The sequence below is a fragment of the Amphiura filiformis genome, chromosome 18, assembly GCF_039555335.1.
Source record: "Amphiura filiformis chromosome 18, Afil_fr2py, whole genome shotgun sequence".
In the NCBI taxonomy this organism is placed as follows: domain Eukaryota; kingdom Metazoa; phylum Echinodermata; class Ophiuroidea; order Amphilepidida; family Amphiuridae; genus Amphiura; species Amphiura filiformis.
In genome coordinates, this window is record NC_092645.1 from 43,478,495 (window position 1) to 43,490,901 (window position 12,407).

The 12,407-nt window shown below is 34.2% G+C and overlaps 2 protein-coding genes across 2 annotated transcripts; both read left to right on the forward strand.

Annotated features, from left to right (window-relative positions):
• Nucleotides 1-2,777: 2,777 nt before the first annotated feature.
• On the forward strand, nucleotides 2,778-10,792 carry LOC140139481 (uncharacterized). Its single transcript, XM_072161217.1, has 5 exons — nucleotides 2,778-2,915; nucleotides 5,022-5,462; nucleotides 6,269-6,820; nucleotides 8,062-8,189; nucleotides 10,735-10,792. Exons 2-3 carry the CDS (start codon nucleotides 5,033-5,035, stop codon nucleotides 6,424-6,426), a joined length of 588 nt encoding a protein of 195 aa, XP_072017318.1. The 5' UTR covers nucleotides 2,778-2,915; nucleotides 5,022-5,032; the 3' UTR covers nucleotides 6,427-6,820; nucleotides 8,062-8,189; nucleotides 10,735-10,792.
• LOC140139177 (receptor-interacting serine/threonine-protein kinase 2-like) lies at nucleotides 6,545-8,824 on the forward strand. The gene is made up of 3 exons (XM_072160957.1): nucleotides 6,545-6,820; nucleotides 8,062-8,189; nucleotides 8,809-8,824. Exons 1-3 carry the CDS (start codon nucleotides 6,545-6,547, stop codon nucleotides 8,822-8,824), a joined length of 420 nt encoding a protein of 139 aa, XP_072017058.1.
• Nucleotides 10,793-12,407: the final 1,615 nt, after the last annotated feature.

The window sequence follows — 12,407 nt, forward strand, 5'->3', positions numbered from 1 at the left end:
AATGTAATTGTGAAAATAGCAATGCCACAATCTCTGCAAAAAGTCTGGAAATTTCCTGATTGAGTCACCACATACCAAGCCAAGCCAAAAGAAGTTGAAAGAATTAATGTGCAAGGGGTTGTGGGATACCTACTAAAATTTGTTTAAAATGGTATCTCACATTATATAGACTTTTTCCATGAAATATACTATCCCAATATGCACATTCTAGTGCTAACTTCCCCATACCGCAGACACATACAGGGTGTCCCATAAAAAAATACCGGGCTAATAAATTTGAACGTAAGTCGAGAAATAGACATCAGAATCCAAATATCTAAACATCAGCATGTAGCCCATCTTATTCTGCATCATATACGTCAATTTAACTGGAATCGGTTGACTGATTGCGATGAAATGAGCGATTACATAACGCATGTGTCAATTCACTTCATTCCAAGCTTGAAAGAAAGATAATTCAACACAATGCGCACTATAGTGGTTACCTGTCAATGGGCTTCATGTTTTGTTCTGTGAAATCCTTTTTGTTCTTTTTAAACAATCTGTTTATTACAAAACATTTAATTAGGTTTTGTTCAAATTTGAAAGCTGCACGATATTGAAAATGAAAGCTTGCATGTAAGATGATGCTCAGTACTTGTAAATATATTTTTCCGTTAATGTTGATATTAATGTTGCATAAAGAATTATTGCATAGAAGAATTCCAGCTGGCTTAAACAATTTCTCACACACATTTAAGTTTTTGAAATATTTCATAGAAATTGTAATGCAAAGTTTAAATCTTTTAAAACTTCAAAATTAATGTTGCATGGTATCAAAAATCGCATGTCACGTAAACTGTAAGCACTTGATCATTGTCATTCTTGGCTCAAATGTTCTTTGGAAAGTTAAACTACAACATATTTGCACAACCTAAATAATTAAAGTTGGAAAGCTTCCAATTACAGAAATAAAAGTTTTCTCGGACAAACTGTTATTCATCTTCAGTGAAAGCATGAATAACATAACACCGTCGGATTATAAAATTGACAATGTGGACTAAATTTAATGAGATACACAAACTTTAGGAAGCGGTGAGCGAGTATGAAAAAAGCGCCTGTGATCAAACTTGGAATGAACTGCATTGATGCGCGCATTATGTAATTGTTAATTTCTTCGCAACCAGTCAACCGAATCAAACAAAATTTTTGTACGTGATGCACATTAAAATAGGCTATGCGCTACTTTTAAAAATTTTTGATTCTAATGTCTGCTTCTCTCTGTAATTTTTTCTGGGACACCCTGTATAGCACATGTGCCAATAGAAGTTGAATGACAAGTGTGTATCTGGTGCAAGGGGTTATGGGATACTTGACAAAACTGCATTGCCAATTATTGCATTGTACATACACCTTTTTACACGTATCCCAATATCCCATAATCCCACTTTGCACAATTTTCTAGACCTAACATCCAGACTAAGTATACTAAAACGTTGTATCTGGTGTTATTGAAAATGTCATCAAATTGTAGTGTCAGAGACAAAAAATACAAATAAATACATCTACTTGGACAAACACCATTGTTTGTAAAGTTTTCACTGCATCAAAATATTGTCTTTAGTTGGCCTACCAAGTGACTTTTTGTTGTTGGCATTCATTACATGGTAGAGATGCTTGTAAATTTATCATCTGGATACGTACACAATCTAAAATGTGCGATTTGACTGGCATTTCGCTTAATTTGGATACCTTGGTAAATAATGACTAAAATAAATAAAAACACAAATTAATGAATGATACTGACACTGATCTAGAGGTACAATAAAACACTATCTTGCCATTTATGAGAATAAAAAGTGACCAGAGAACATGCTCTTCTTTATAATTCTTGCTGCCTGCAACACCCCCACAATAAGCATTTGCCTATTTTTTTATGGCAGTGGCAATGCTAGGAGTTTTTTTTGGGGGGGCATGGGGGTGCAAAGTGAATTTCAGGGTTGAAATCAACAAATTTTGAGCAAAAGTGCCACCACTGTTTGCTGGTTTCAAAGCCTTGTATTTTGAGTTTCTTGCATTACATTTCCTTTAAAGGATTGACAAGTAGAATTGATCATACAATTAAACTGAAGATCGACATAATACTGGTTTACTAGATTTATTTTGGCATTGGTAAATTTGTAAGTAAATTATAGTCAATAAGTCAAGTAGGTTGGTGGTAGTCTTATCAAATATAATTAAATTATTAATGCAGACCCTGACACCAATTGTTATATTTTGTTTCTTCTTTGAACTTCCTTTTCTTTGCCTATTTCCCCTTTCTTTTATTTGTTTTTTTTCCTATCCTTCAACTTATTGTCTCCCTCTTCTTTTTATTTCCTCATTCTTGTTTTTCATTATTCTTCTTTGCCTTTCCTGTCATTACTGCCATATGTTTACTTACAGAAATTTAGTTCCATCAAGGGACGTAATAATATTTTAGCCTGTTTTGTCAGTTGCTAAATTGCCATGTATGGCTTGGCAATCAAAAGTCAAATGTTTGCTTTTGTTGCTTTGTCTTCCAGTTACTTCTTACTCAGCTTCAGTGCATGGGTGCTTCCAACACAAAGTCCTACAGGAGCGGAGTTGGTTAAATGGTATGTGACAGAACATACCAGTACACTAACCGCATGAACTTCATATTCAGTTTGTGCGGTCAACATTTGAGATGGGCGTTTCTAACTGAAGCAGACAGAACCAGTGTGGGGAATATAGAGCTGCACCTGAGCAGAGTTAAAAGCAGTTTGTTTGTTGCATGTTGTGGAATATTGGTGGAGAGGAAAAAGTTATACTACTATTGACTATTGCATCTCAAACTTGTGTAAGCTGACATAAACAGAAACAAAGGATATATTGTAGAATACATTACTTGTGGTGGAGAGTTATACTCAGAGCAGGTATGTACTGTTTTTTATTTGTTTTATTTATCATTTTTGTTTTTTGATTTTATTTGGGATTTTCTTGTGTGCATTTAAGTACAAGTATAAAATGTGTATAATACTAACATTTTTGTGCTGTGCATGTTTATGCAGGCAATTTCATATGCCTGGGTGCAATATAATATCAACCTTTTGCTTTGCAATTTAATGTGTTCCATCGCTTGCAGTTTGTCTTTGTTTTAAAAGTATTTTTTATGACGGAAATGAAATAACTTGTAATAGTAAGCTTGTCATACACTTGTTTTCAACTTGGCTTTAAATCTCTCATTGGCCTTTACAATATTTTCTTATGTTTTGATTAGGTATGAGGTAATAATAAAATAGTTTCTAATAAAATAGTTTCAATTACAAGCACTTAAATTGCAAATAAATTGTCTTCATTCAATCAACATATTTTAAAATCACATCATGAAGCACATACATGTAATTAAAGTATTATATTTTATACATGTAGACTTATTTAATGTCTATAATAAACAAAATTCCATCTATACATAAATTTTACAAATAATAATAATAATAATAGCGACAAGGCACATATCCACTCAATTAAGAGCCCTCAAGGCACTAAAACAAAAACCAAAAACTGAACAATAGACAAAGAAAACTGGAAGTAAAATAAGAAACTTAACTTAAGAATTACAGAATGTCTCTGCGATTGCAAATGAACTGTCACCCCTTGTGCGATTGGATTTTCTTTCTTGAAGAAGTTGTATGTTTCCAGATAGAAGCGTGTACGGGTTGGAACATAATGTAAAAAGGAGTTCAGATAAACATGACGGAGCAATATCATTAATACATTTATATACAATCAACATAAGTTTAAAAACAATTCTTCGTGTGACAGGAAGCCAATGCAGTTCCTTTAGGATTGGCGTGATATGGCAATATTTTCTGGTGAAAGTAAGAATTTGTGCAGCAGTGTTTTGAATTTTCTGAAGGCGATAGAGTTGGTTTGCTGGTAATACATAAAGACGTGCATTGTTGTTATCCAAACGAGAAGAGATGAATCAGTGAATAATTTGTTCAGTAGCATCGTGACTTAGGTGTTTGCGGATAGTTAAACGTCCAACAAAAAGTCGGTGTGTAGAGTAACCCTGTATGATAACCATTTCCTCCTGAATTGGTTGTATTTTTTTACATCAGAAAATCAGTTGCATTATTATGTTCAATCTTGCGTAAGTTTGGCCTTATACATTTGTATGACTCATTGGAACATTCAGAACTCTACCCTGATCTGCCAATGTTTATGGTTAGCATTTTGGTGAGATGTTTTTTAAAAACAAAGTTGATTCCAAAGTCTACACAGTAATAATGAGTAATTTATGAGAATTTATCCATTCTTACCCTGATGTGATATGAAACATTTCTGTTTGATACCTGATTACCTGCTCTTTTCATCCAAATCTCTTTGGAGGAATTAATTTGGTTCCATACTTATTCATTCCCTGAGCGTATCTAACAAACTGAACTTCCAAGATCACACATTTGCATATGTATATGGCAATTAAGTTCCTTCACTACTTTTGTTTGGTCATCATTTCTGTTACACAGTAAAGGACAGTACATTATGTTGACTGTATTGATGACTTTTGTTCATGGTTTCTATCCAATTATATGATTTGCAGTATTTCAACCTTTCACTATTTATATACATAAAATGAATAAATGTCTAAAAACTAAAATTTATGTAATATGAAACTACTTATCCATCTGGTTCAGAGATGTGATAAGGGACTGTTCAATATTTATGCCAGGGGAGTGGGAGTTTTGACCAAAAATATTAACAAATATCTTTGCAATCCCCCCTCATGTCCACTCAAAATTGTCAGATTCCTCCTTGTTTTTCCAATGTTCTCCATTTAAAACTTAACATTCCTCTCTCATGATTCAAATAAAAAATTCCCTCTCTAGACCACAAAAAATTCTGATCCCCCCTTATTTAAATCTCCCACTCCCCTTGCATAAATATTGAACGGTCCTTTAGTTATCTACCAAGTACCAAATAAAACATGTTCACTAAAAATGTTCATGCATATTTTCTTTTATATTCTATTGTTTAAGGTTCAATCAAGATGGCTGAAGCACTTACAGCTGCAGGTACAATTGTGACTATAAGAGGCCTGTATTTGATAGGTAAAGATGTGTATGACAGATGCAAGGCGATTGACGATGATTTTGGAGATAGCAAAAAGCGTCTCATGGAGAGACTTCACACCATAACATCAACTCTTAAATCTTATGAGGAACTTGAAAAGGCCGGTAAGATTAAATTACAAGAAGAGTGGAGCTCTGATTTGACAGCAGTTGGAATCCCAGCAAACTATTTACGACAACACTTGAAAAAGGCTAAACAATATCTGGAGGAATTTGAAGAGAAACGGAAAGTGAGCAAGTTTTTGAGTAAGACAGACATTGAAAAGAAGTTCAAGGAGTTAGCTGACGACCTTCATGTTGCATCTACTGCCTTGGCTAATGCAGTTCAACCTTTGATGATCCCAGGAGGTAAGATAATGTATAATAAAGTTATAATAGCAATATTATACATAAATGTACTTTTGTTTTGGAGAAGGGCAGCATATTTGGCAAACCTTGTTTATCATGTTTTGTTTTAGTTTTTTTCTATACCGAAGAAACTCTGGTATACCATAAATGTTTTGCCTCACAAAATAATTTTCATTAATTAATTCTGGTGCACAAGTGTGTACTTGCTTGTTTTAAATGATATTTCCTACTCCGTTAGTTTTACTTGTGTTCCCACATCCAGTTGGTATATGTTGCTCTTTCTTTCAAAGAACACTCAAGATGATATTGAAATTTAATTAAAAAATGCATTAGACAAAATACCCTTTATAGCTAAGACCATAATACCTTTAGGTATTATGGTCTCAGCTTTATAGTAGTTTCAAAACACCATCAGTTTTTATTCTTTGTGAAATTCCCTTCCAGTAGATGTGTATTAAATGTATACTTATGTATAATTTGGAGCAACCTGCACAGGTTAATAACATACTGAAATGTGTTTATCAAAGGAGAACTTTGTAACCTATCAAATACAAAGACAAAATAGTATGTTGTATAAATTTATGAGAGAGATTCTGGGTGCATAATCATTATGATGGAGTCAATACCCAAACTGCATTTGTAAAATAGAATACTACATTATAAATGTGCAGAATGGACTGTTTGCCCTACAATGTATAAAATTATAGAGTCAGTGCAACTGCAATTAATGATTGTAAATTATGTACATTCCTTATTCCTCCATAACCTTTTTTTATATTTTGTTTTCTTCCTTTACTTCGTTGAAGTGAAACCCAAACATACACCATCACCTATTGCTCTCATGAGCTCCAGTGACTTGGCCAAAATCAAAGACCTTAGTAGAGGTAGTTATGGAAGAGTTTTCTTGGCAGAGCACAGGCAAATGGGACAAGTGGCAGTTAAGAAGGTTCTCAGTAAAGCGTAAGTGTACAGTTATCATTAATTAACTTTGTAATCATTATGCATTTCTTTTCATCTTTGGCCTTGCATATGTCTGTTTTATTTTTAGTTCTGTACACGAGTCTTTAGGAGAGGTAAAAAAGATGTGTGAAGGAATGAAATGTCAATACCTGGTCAACATCTTGGGTTACATTAATGAACCTGACAACCTAAGCATCGTTATGGAGTACTTTGAGATTGGGAATCTAAAGGAATTCAACAGGAAGTTTATGATGGCTGGTGGCGTCATGACAAGAAAGATCCGCATGATACTGGACATATCTAACGGAATGAACTACCTGCATACACGAGATACACCCATCTTTCACTCTGATCTGAAACTGGAAAATGTATTTGTTGGAGGAGATTTTACAGTTAAAGTAAGAATCTTGAAATTATTTTACCAACAAATATATGGCTTATTATCACAAAATATAAACACTGACTCTTGAAAAGTGTTTTAATAATTATGGGTCTTTGCATCATTCAAAAATAGTTTTAGTCTGCAATATGGCTGCTATGTTCCATTTATTTCTCGAAGATTCTTCACTTACCACATATTATGCAACAAACATTAATTTTCTCAGGCAGTGTTCTGATATTCATTTTGGCAGTTCTGCCGGTCCAACATCTGGGCTAAGTATTTCTAGTCTCAGGCCCAAACTGCACATGACTCAATTGAGAACATGCCGACAGAAACCGGCTGCGATTCTATTTGCAATCAAAATGTACACAACACCAATGACAGCAATCATCAAGAACAAAATTCAAATTGACTACTGGTTGGTTGGTTGGTTTGGAAATTCCGCCTCTGTAAACAGGCGCACCGCATTAAAGCGTAAGTTAAGGTACATCTAACATCTAACATCTGTTTCCCACCACCACTAGCTGATAGCACAAATGATGATTCTATTGAAGCACTTTCCCGCCACCACACATGTATCCAATGCAAAAAAAATATATACAGTTCGCAGTGCAGCTCATGCAAAAAAGGTTCATGCCACAGCAGGCAAAAAATCACTGTATATATGCCACAATATATACAGCACAGTTTCAAAAGCCACAATACATGCACAAAGCAGCTCGCGATAAATGCCACAAAAATGCCACATGCCACATGCCACATACTGAAAAAATTACTTGTTTTCACTTGACTGTAAGTTGCATCATCAACCGGAAGTGATGTGGCACCGACCCACAAATAATACTGAAGTGAATGCCACCATAAAAGTTAAGGATTCGCTGTCGTAGTGCATATTAGTAACCATTGGTTACTGCTTCAAGCCTTGGCTCATACACCTGTTCCGAATTTTGATATGCCATAGGCTTTGTGTGTTGATCATTTCGGTCATGGTTCATAACAAAGAAATCGTAACCCAGTTGACCTAGCAACGGTCATATCATGCACTACGACAGCAAATTAGAGTTACAGACAGTAAGTTTGTGATGATGGTGATTTGTGCAGTTCATGAAATATCTGCTGGCTAAACTTGTCTTCCCTTAGACTATGAATTTTCTCCTTGTTGCTGTGATTTTATCAAAGAGTTTATCTTGCCCTAGATCATGTCTTCAATTTCCTTAACATGTTAAATGATTTTCATTTAAAACTTATTTTCTTCAGATTGGAGATTTTGGCTTTGCAGTCAGCAGAGCATCTGTATCACTGCATGAGATGGGAGGAACATTCACACATTTTCCACCTGAGGCTTATGACAATGCCAAAGTTGATGAACTGTGGGATATCTATACGTAAGTATAATTTTTCAAAGCGCAGGTTTATACATGGCATTGGAAACTATTTGTCGTAGAAGTATTGATGTAACAGGATTAATTACCATAGCAACTGGTCCACACTATTTTTGAATGTATTTCCCGGTGCTATAAGCAGGCTGCATTCATCACCTTTTTATGTGTACAATCATAGATTAAATACGATGCCGCTCTTTTCAAAGACACTAATCTTACAGGTGCAAGTGAGCAGTATGATGTGAAATTTTTATTAGGATCCAGGTCTTTATCATGTTTATTCCTGTTCTTTGATAATCTATGGTGCAATTCAGAGGAATAGCATAAGATCTAGTACAGGGCAATTGTGCATATATAATATTATGACTAAATATAATGTGTTAAAGATTTTGATGATGTAAATGTTAGTAGCAACAGTTTTAATACATGTACTAGTACTTTTATTACCCCAGAGTTTGTATATAATCATATTTGTGATATTCCAAACAATAATTCATCTGGTATGGATGCACATGGCTTTAGTGTTTAAACAAAAGTTGTTGAAGCTAGCTGCATCTTACGTTTGTCATTCTTTACGCATATATTTGTAATCAATCTTTAAATACATCTGTTTATCCAACAGACTGGAAGTTGGCTAAAGAAAAAAAAGCCACCCCAATTTTTAAGGCAGATAAATTGAATGTTGGAAATTACAGACCTATTTCTGTCCTGCCTCTTACTTCCAAGATTATTGAAAGAGCTGTTCACAATCAATTATATTCTTTTTTAACTTCTATGGGTATTCTGTCAGAGAACCAATCTGGTTTCCGTAGCAATCACTCAACAGCAACTACCCTGAATGATGTTCAAGATTTCATTTTGAAAAACATGGATAATGGACAAGCCACCGGTGCAATATTTCTTGATCTCAAAAAGGCTTTGATTGTGTTAACCATTCTCTTTTAATTGAACAACTTAGCAACTATGGTATAAAAGGAACAACACTTGAGTGGTTTCAATCCTATCTTGGTAATAGAGCTCAAGCTGTTAACATTAGTGCCACACTATCTTATTTTAAAAACATTAATATTGGCATTCCTCAAGGCTCTATTTTAGGCCTGCTACTTTTTATAATATTTGTTAATAGTCTTTCTAATAGTGTTGATTGTAAATGTACTATGTATGCCGATGACACCACATTACTATGTACTCCTAATGACTCTTCTACTCTTCGATCAAAGCTTCAATGTAATCTATCTAAAATTGTTGACTGGTTCAAGAATAATAATCTTACATTAAACATTCCGAAAACTAAGTTCATGGTGTTCGGCACTAGCAGGGTGTTAAAAATTGAATATATGAATACAAAAGCCACCTAAGTCCATACTTAAACCAAATTGAGTTAAGCATGGGAAAGTGTTCCTTTACATAGGCCTGTCATATGTATGAAAGAACAACTCAAATTCATCCTCTGTGTCTATTGAGCATGTGAAAAATAGCACGTATGAAAGAATCACCCAATTCCATGATTTGAGTCTTGTAACACATTGATTAAAATCCAGTATGTATAAAAGTCCACTTGTAACACATTCATTGCTAGAGAGTGACATTTGAAAAAAAATGGGTTTAATAAAGGAAAGTGTGTGGTTTATATTACATGGCAGAATGCTTATCAACATTATACATACCTGTGCGCTTTATTTTGTATTATCTTACTAGTGGTAATCTCACTCTAACATTGTTGTCTTTGTATATTCTGCAAAAACCACCCAAGTCCAAAATTTAAAATGAACCCCACGAAGTCCCTGAAATGCTAATCGTCATACCTAATACAGGTTAATCCACTCATTTGCACGTAAAACTTACCATATTGACCAGGTAAATCTAACTGAAGGAATTAAAATGATACACAGGTTTTTCTCTCAAAATCACTTCCCATGGACTTGGGTGGCTTTTGTATTCATGTATTCAATTGTTCACAATTTCATGCACCATTTTTGTATTATCTGATTTATCACTGTATGTTCACAATGTAAATGCAGGGCCTCCTTGGAAATCAGTGTTTGACATTGAAGCCGATACCCTGGGTAAAGAAAGTTCAAATAATAAATTAAGCACCCACTCACCAACTTGGCAGCAAATTTTCCCTGGTATAGTGCTATCCTTTGATTTTTTTAAAATTTCATCAGCATGTAAATCATTTCATAAACCATTCCATGGAGACACTATTTGAGATCAGTGCAAGCCCTAAAGTATATCATAGCCATAGCCAATTCAAGCTCGCTCAATTTATCCATGACAACAGAACTGACACTGCGAGGGTTCAAACTAGTACCGTCACAAACCAGAGTCAAGCCCTGGAATTACTTCAGAATACCCTACTACTGTAGTTTTTAAATGCATGTCTTTTAAACAATGATGCATACAAGTTCACAGTAAATTATCAAAATAGTAGGGTATTCTAAAAGATATAAACCTTTTGAGCTAAATAGACTGCTATTAAACTTTTAATGCATTAGTTGAGATTTTTTATAACCATATGACAACATTATCATCATTTTTTTCACAGCTTTGGAATAACCTTGTTTGAGCTTCTTAGCAGTAAAGATCCTTGGCCATGCAGGTAGGTGTATATTTTTGCTCTATCTTTGTGTTCTAAAGTTAGGCAGGCCATGATAGATGCATTAAATTGGCATAACATTATATTCTGTCACTTCTGCTGTGATGCTTAAAATTTTACTGCAGTTCAAAACAGGTAATTTGAAAACATGCAGTATATGCATATTTTAAGACTTTATTTGTGTATAATACTACTAATATTTATTATAGTTGCTTATATATGATCAAACACAATTGTCAATGATGAGAAGCCATGTGTGTTACCTTGCTGCAACACGATTCATTGCCGTGCAACATAGTACTGCAAAATAATAGGGTAATGGAAGTAGCTGCAAATAAAAAACAGTATTGCAGCACTGCACTGTAGATGAAGTAAATTAAAACTCCAGTAAAATACAGAAATCAATCAAGTCCACTATACCAGGCACAATACAGTAGTCCAAAGTCCACATAATTAATAAAATTTGGATATGTATTCTTCAAACTTTATAATTAGTCAAATTAAACAACATTTGAAGCTTTGGGTGGTGCAAGTTTATGATTAATGCCAAGAAGAATAATATTTAAAGTTCTATTTGGAGCATCAGACGCGTAGCCACAAATTTTTGATTGGCTGGATCACCAATCTATTAGGCCATGAAAGTCAATTCCGAGTTTATCATCACTTTTTTTTCCAGGTTGGTGAGGTGACTTTTTCATTTTTCATTTTTCATTATTTCATCTGATGTTTGCAAAATGGAAATAAATGTGACAAAGAAATTTTCACGAAAGGTAGGGACTAGAAAAGTTAGAAAAGAGCCTGTTTTTGCTTCCAAGTTATGAATTTATATGTTTTACAAACAAAAATATATGTTTCCAATTGCTAAAACTTGTGAAAACACTGATACCTTGAAAATAATGAATTATTTTGGCATTTTTGAAAATTTGACGCAGGTATTTTTGGTTTCCAAAAAGTGACGTGGGCAGGGGACAGTAAACTCGGAATCGACTTTCACATGCCTTATTGAATGTGGTGTTTGAGGGGCATGTGCCCCATAAGTATTGGACACTTTTTCAAAATGAAGGCCCAATTAAAGCCATTAAAGCCACTTTAATTAATTGGTATACTTTTTACTCTATTAGTTTGTACAATTTTGTTGGAAAATTTGATTTGGTTAAATTGCGTTACAACTTAGAGCAGGAATAAATATCAAAGAGTAGGAAGCTAGCATTATCTTTGAGCAATTTGGACACAAAACCTGAATGCATTCATGGAGCTCATAAAATTTGAGTTAAAATTTTGATACTTTACTGTAAGTCAAGAGTCGTGGGGAAATTCCCTTGTCTAAACATTTATAGCGCGCCCCAACAAAAGGTTCTCACCAGGGTTGTTCATCACAATAATGAACCAAAATAATGGATAAAGCTGAAAGTCAAAACGTGTTTACAGACTTCCTGTTCATGGTTTATTATTAATGTTCAAAGCAGAAATGATGCACAAACAAACTGGAAAGTATGTTTGTGTAACCTAGAATAAGTGAATTGTGGTGGTAACACTTTGTTTGATACAATGTAAAGTATAGACGGAGGGCATAACAGTTCCCTTCAAAAATGGCGTTCACTTGCTGTCAGCGAATCTATAAT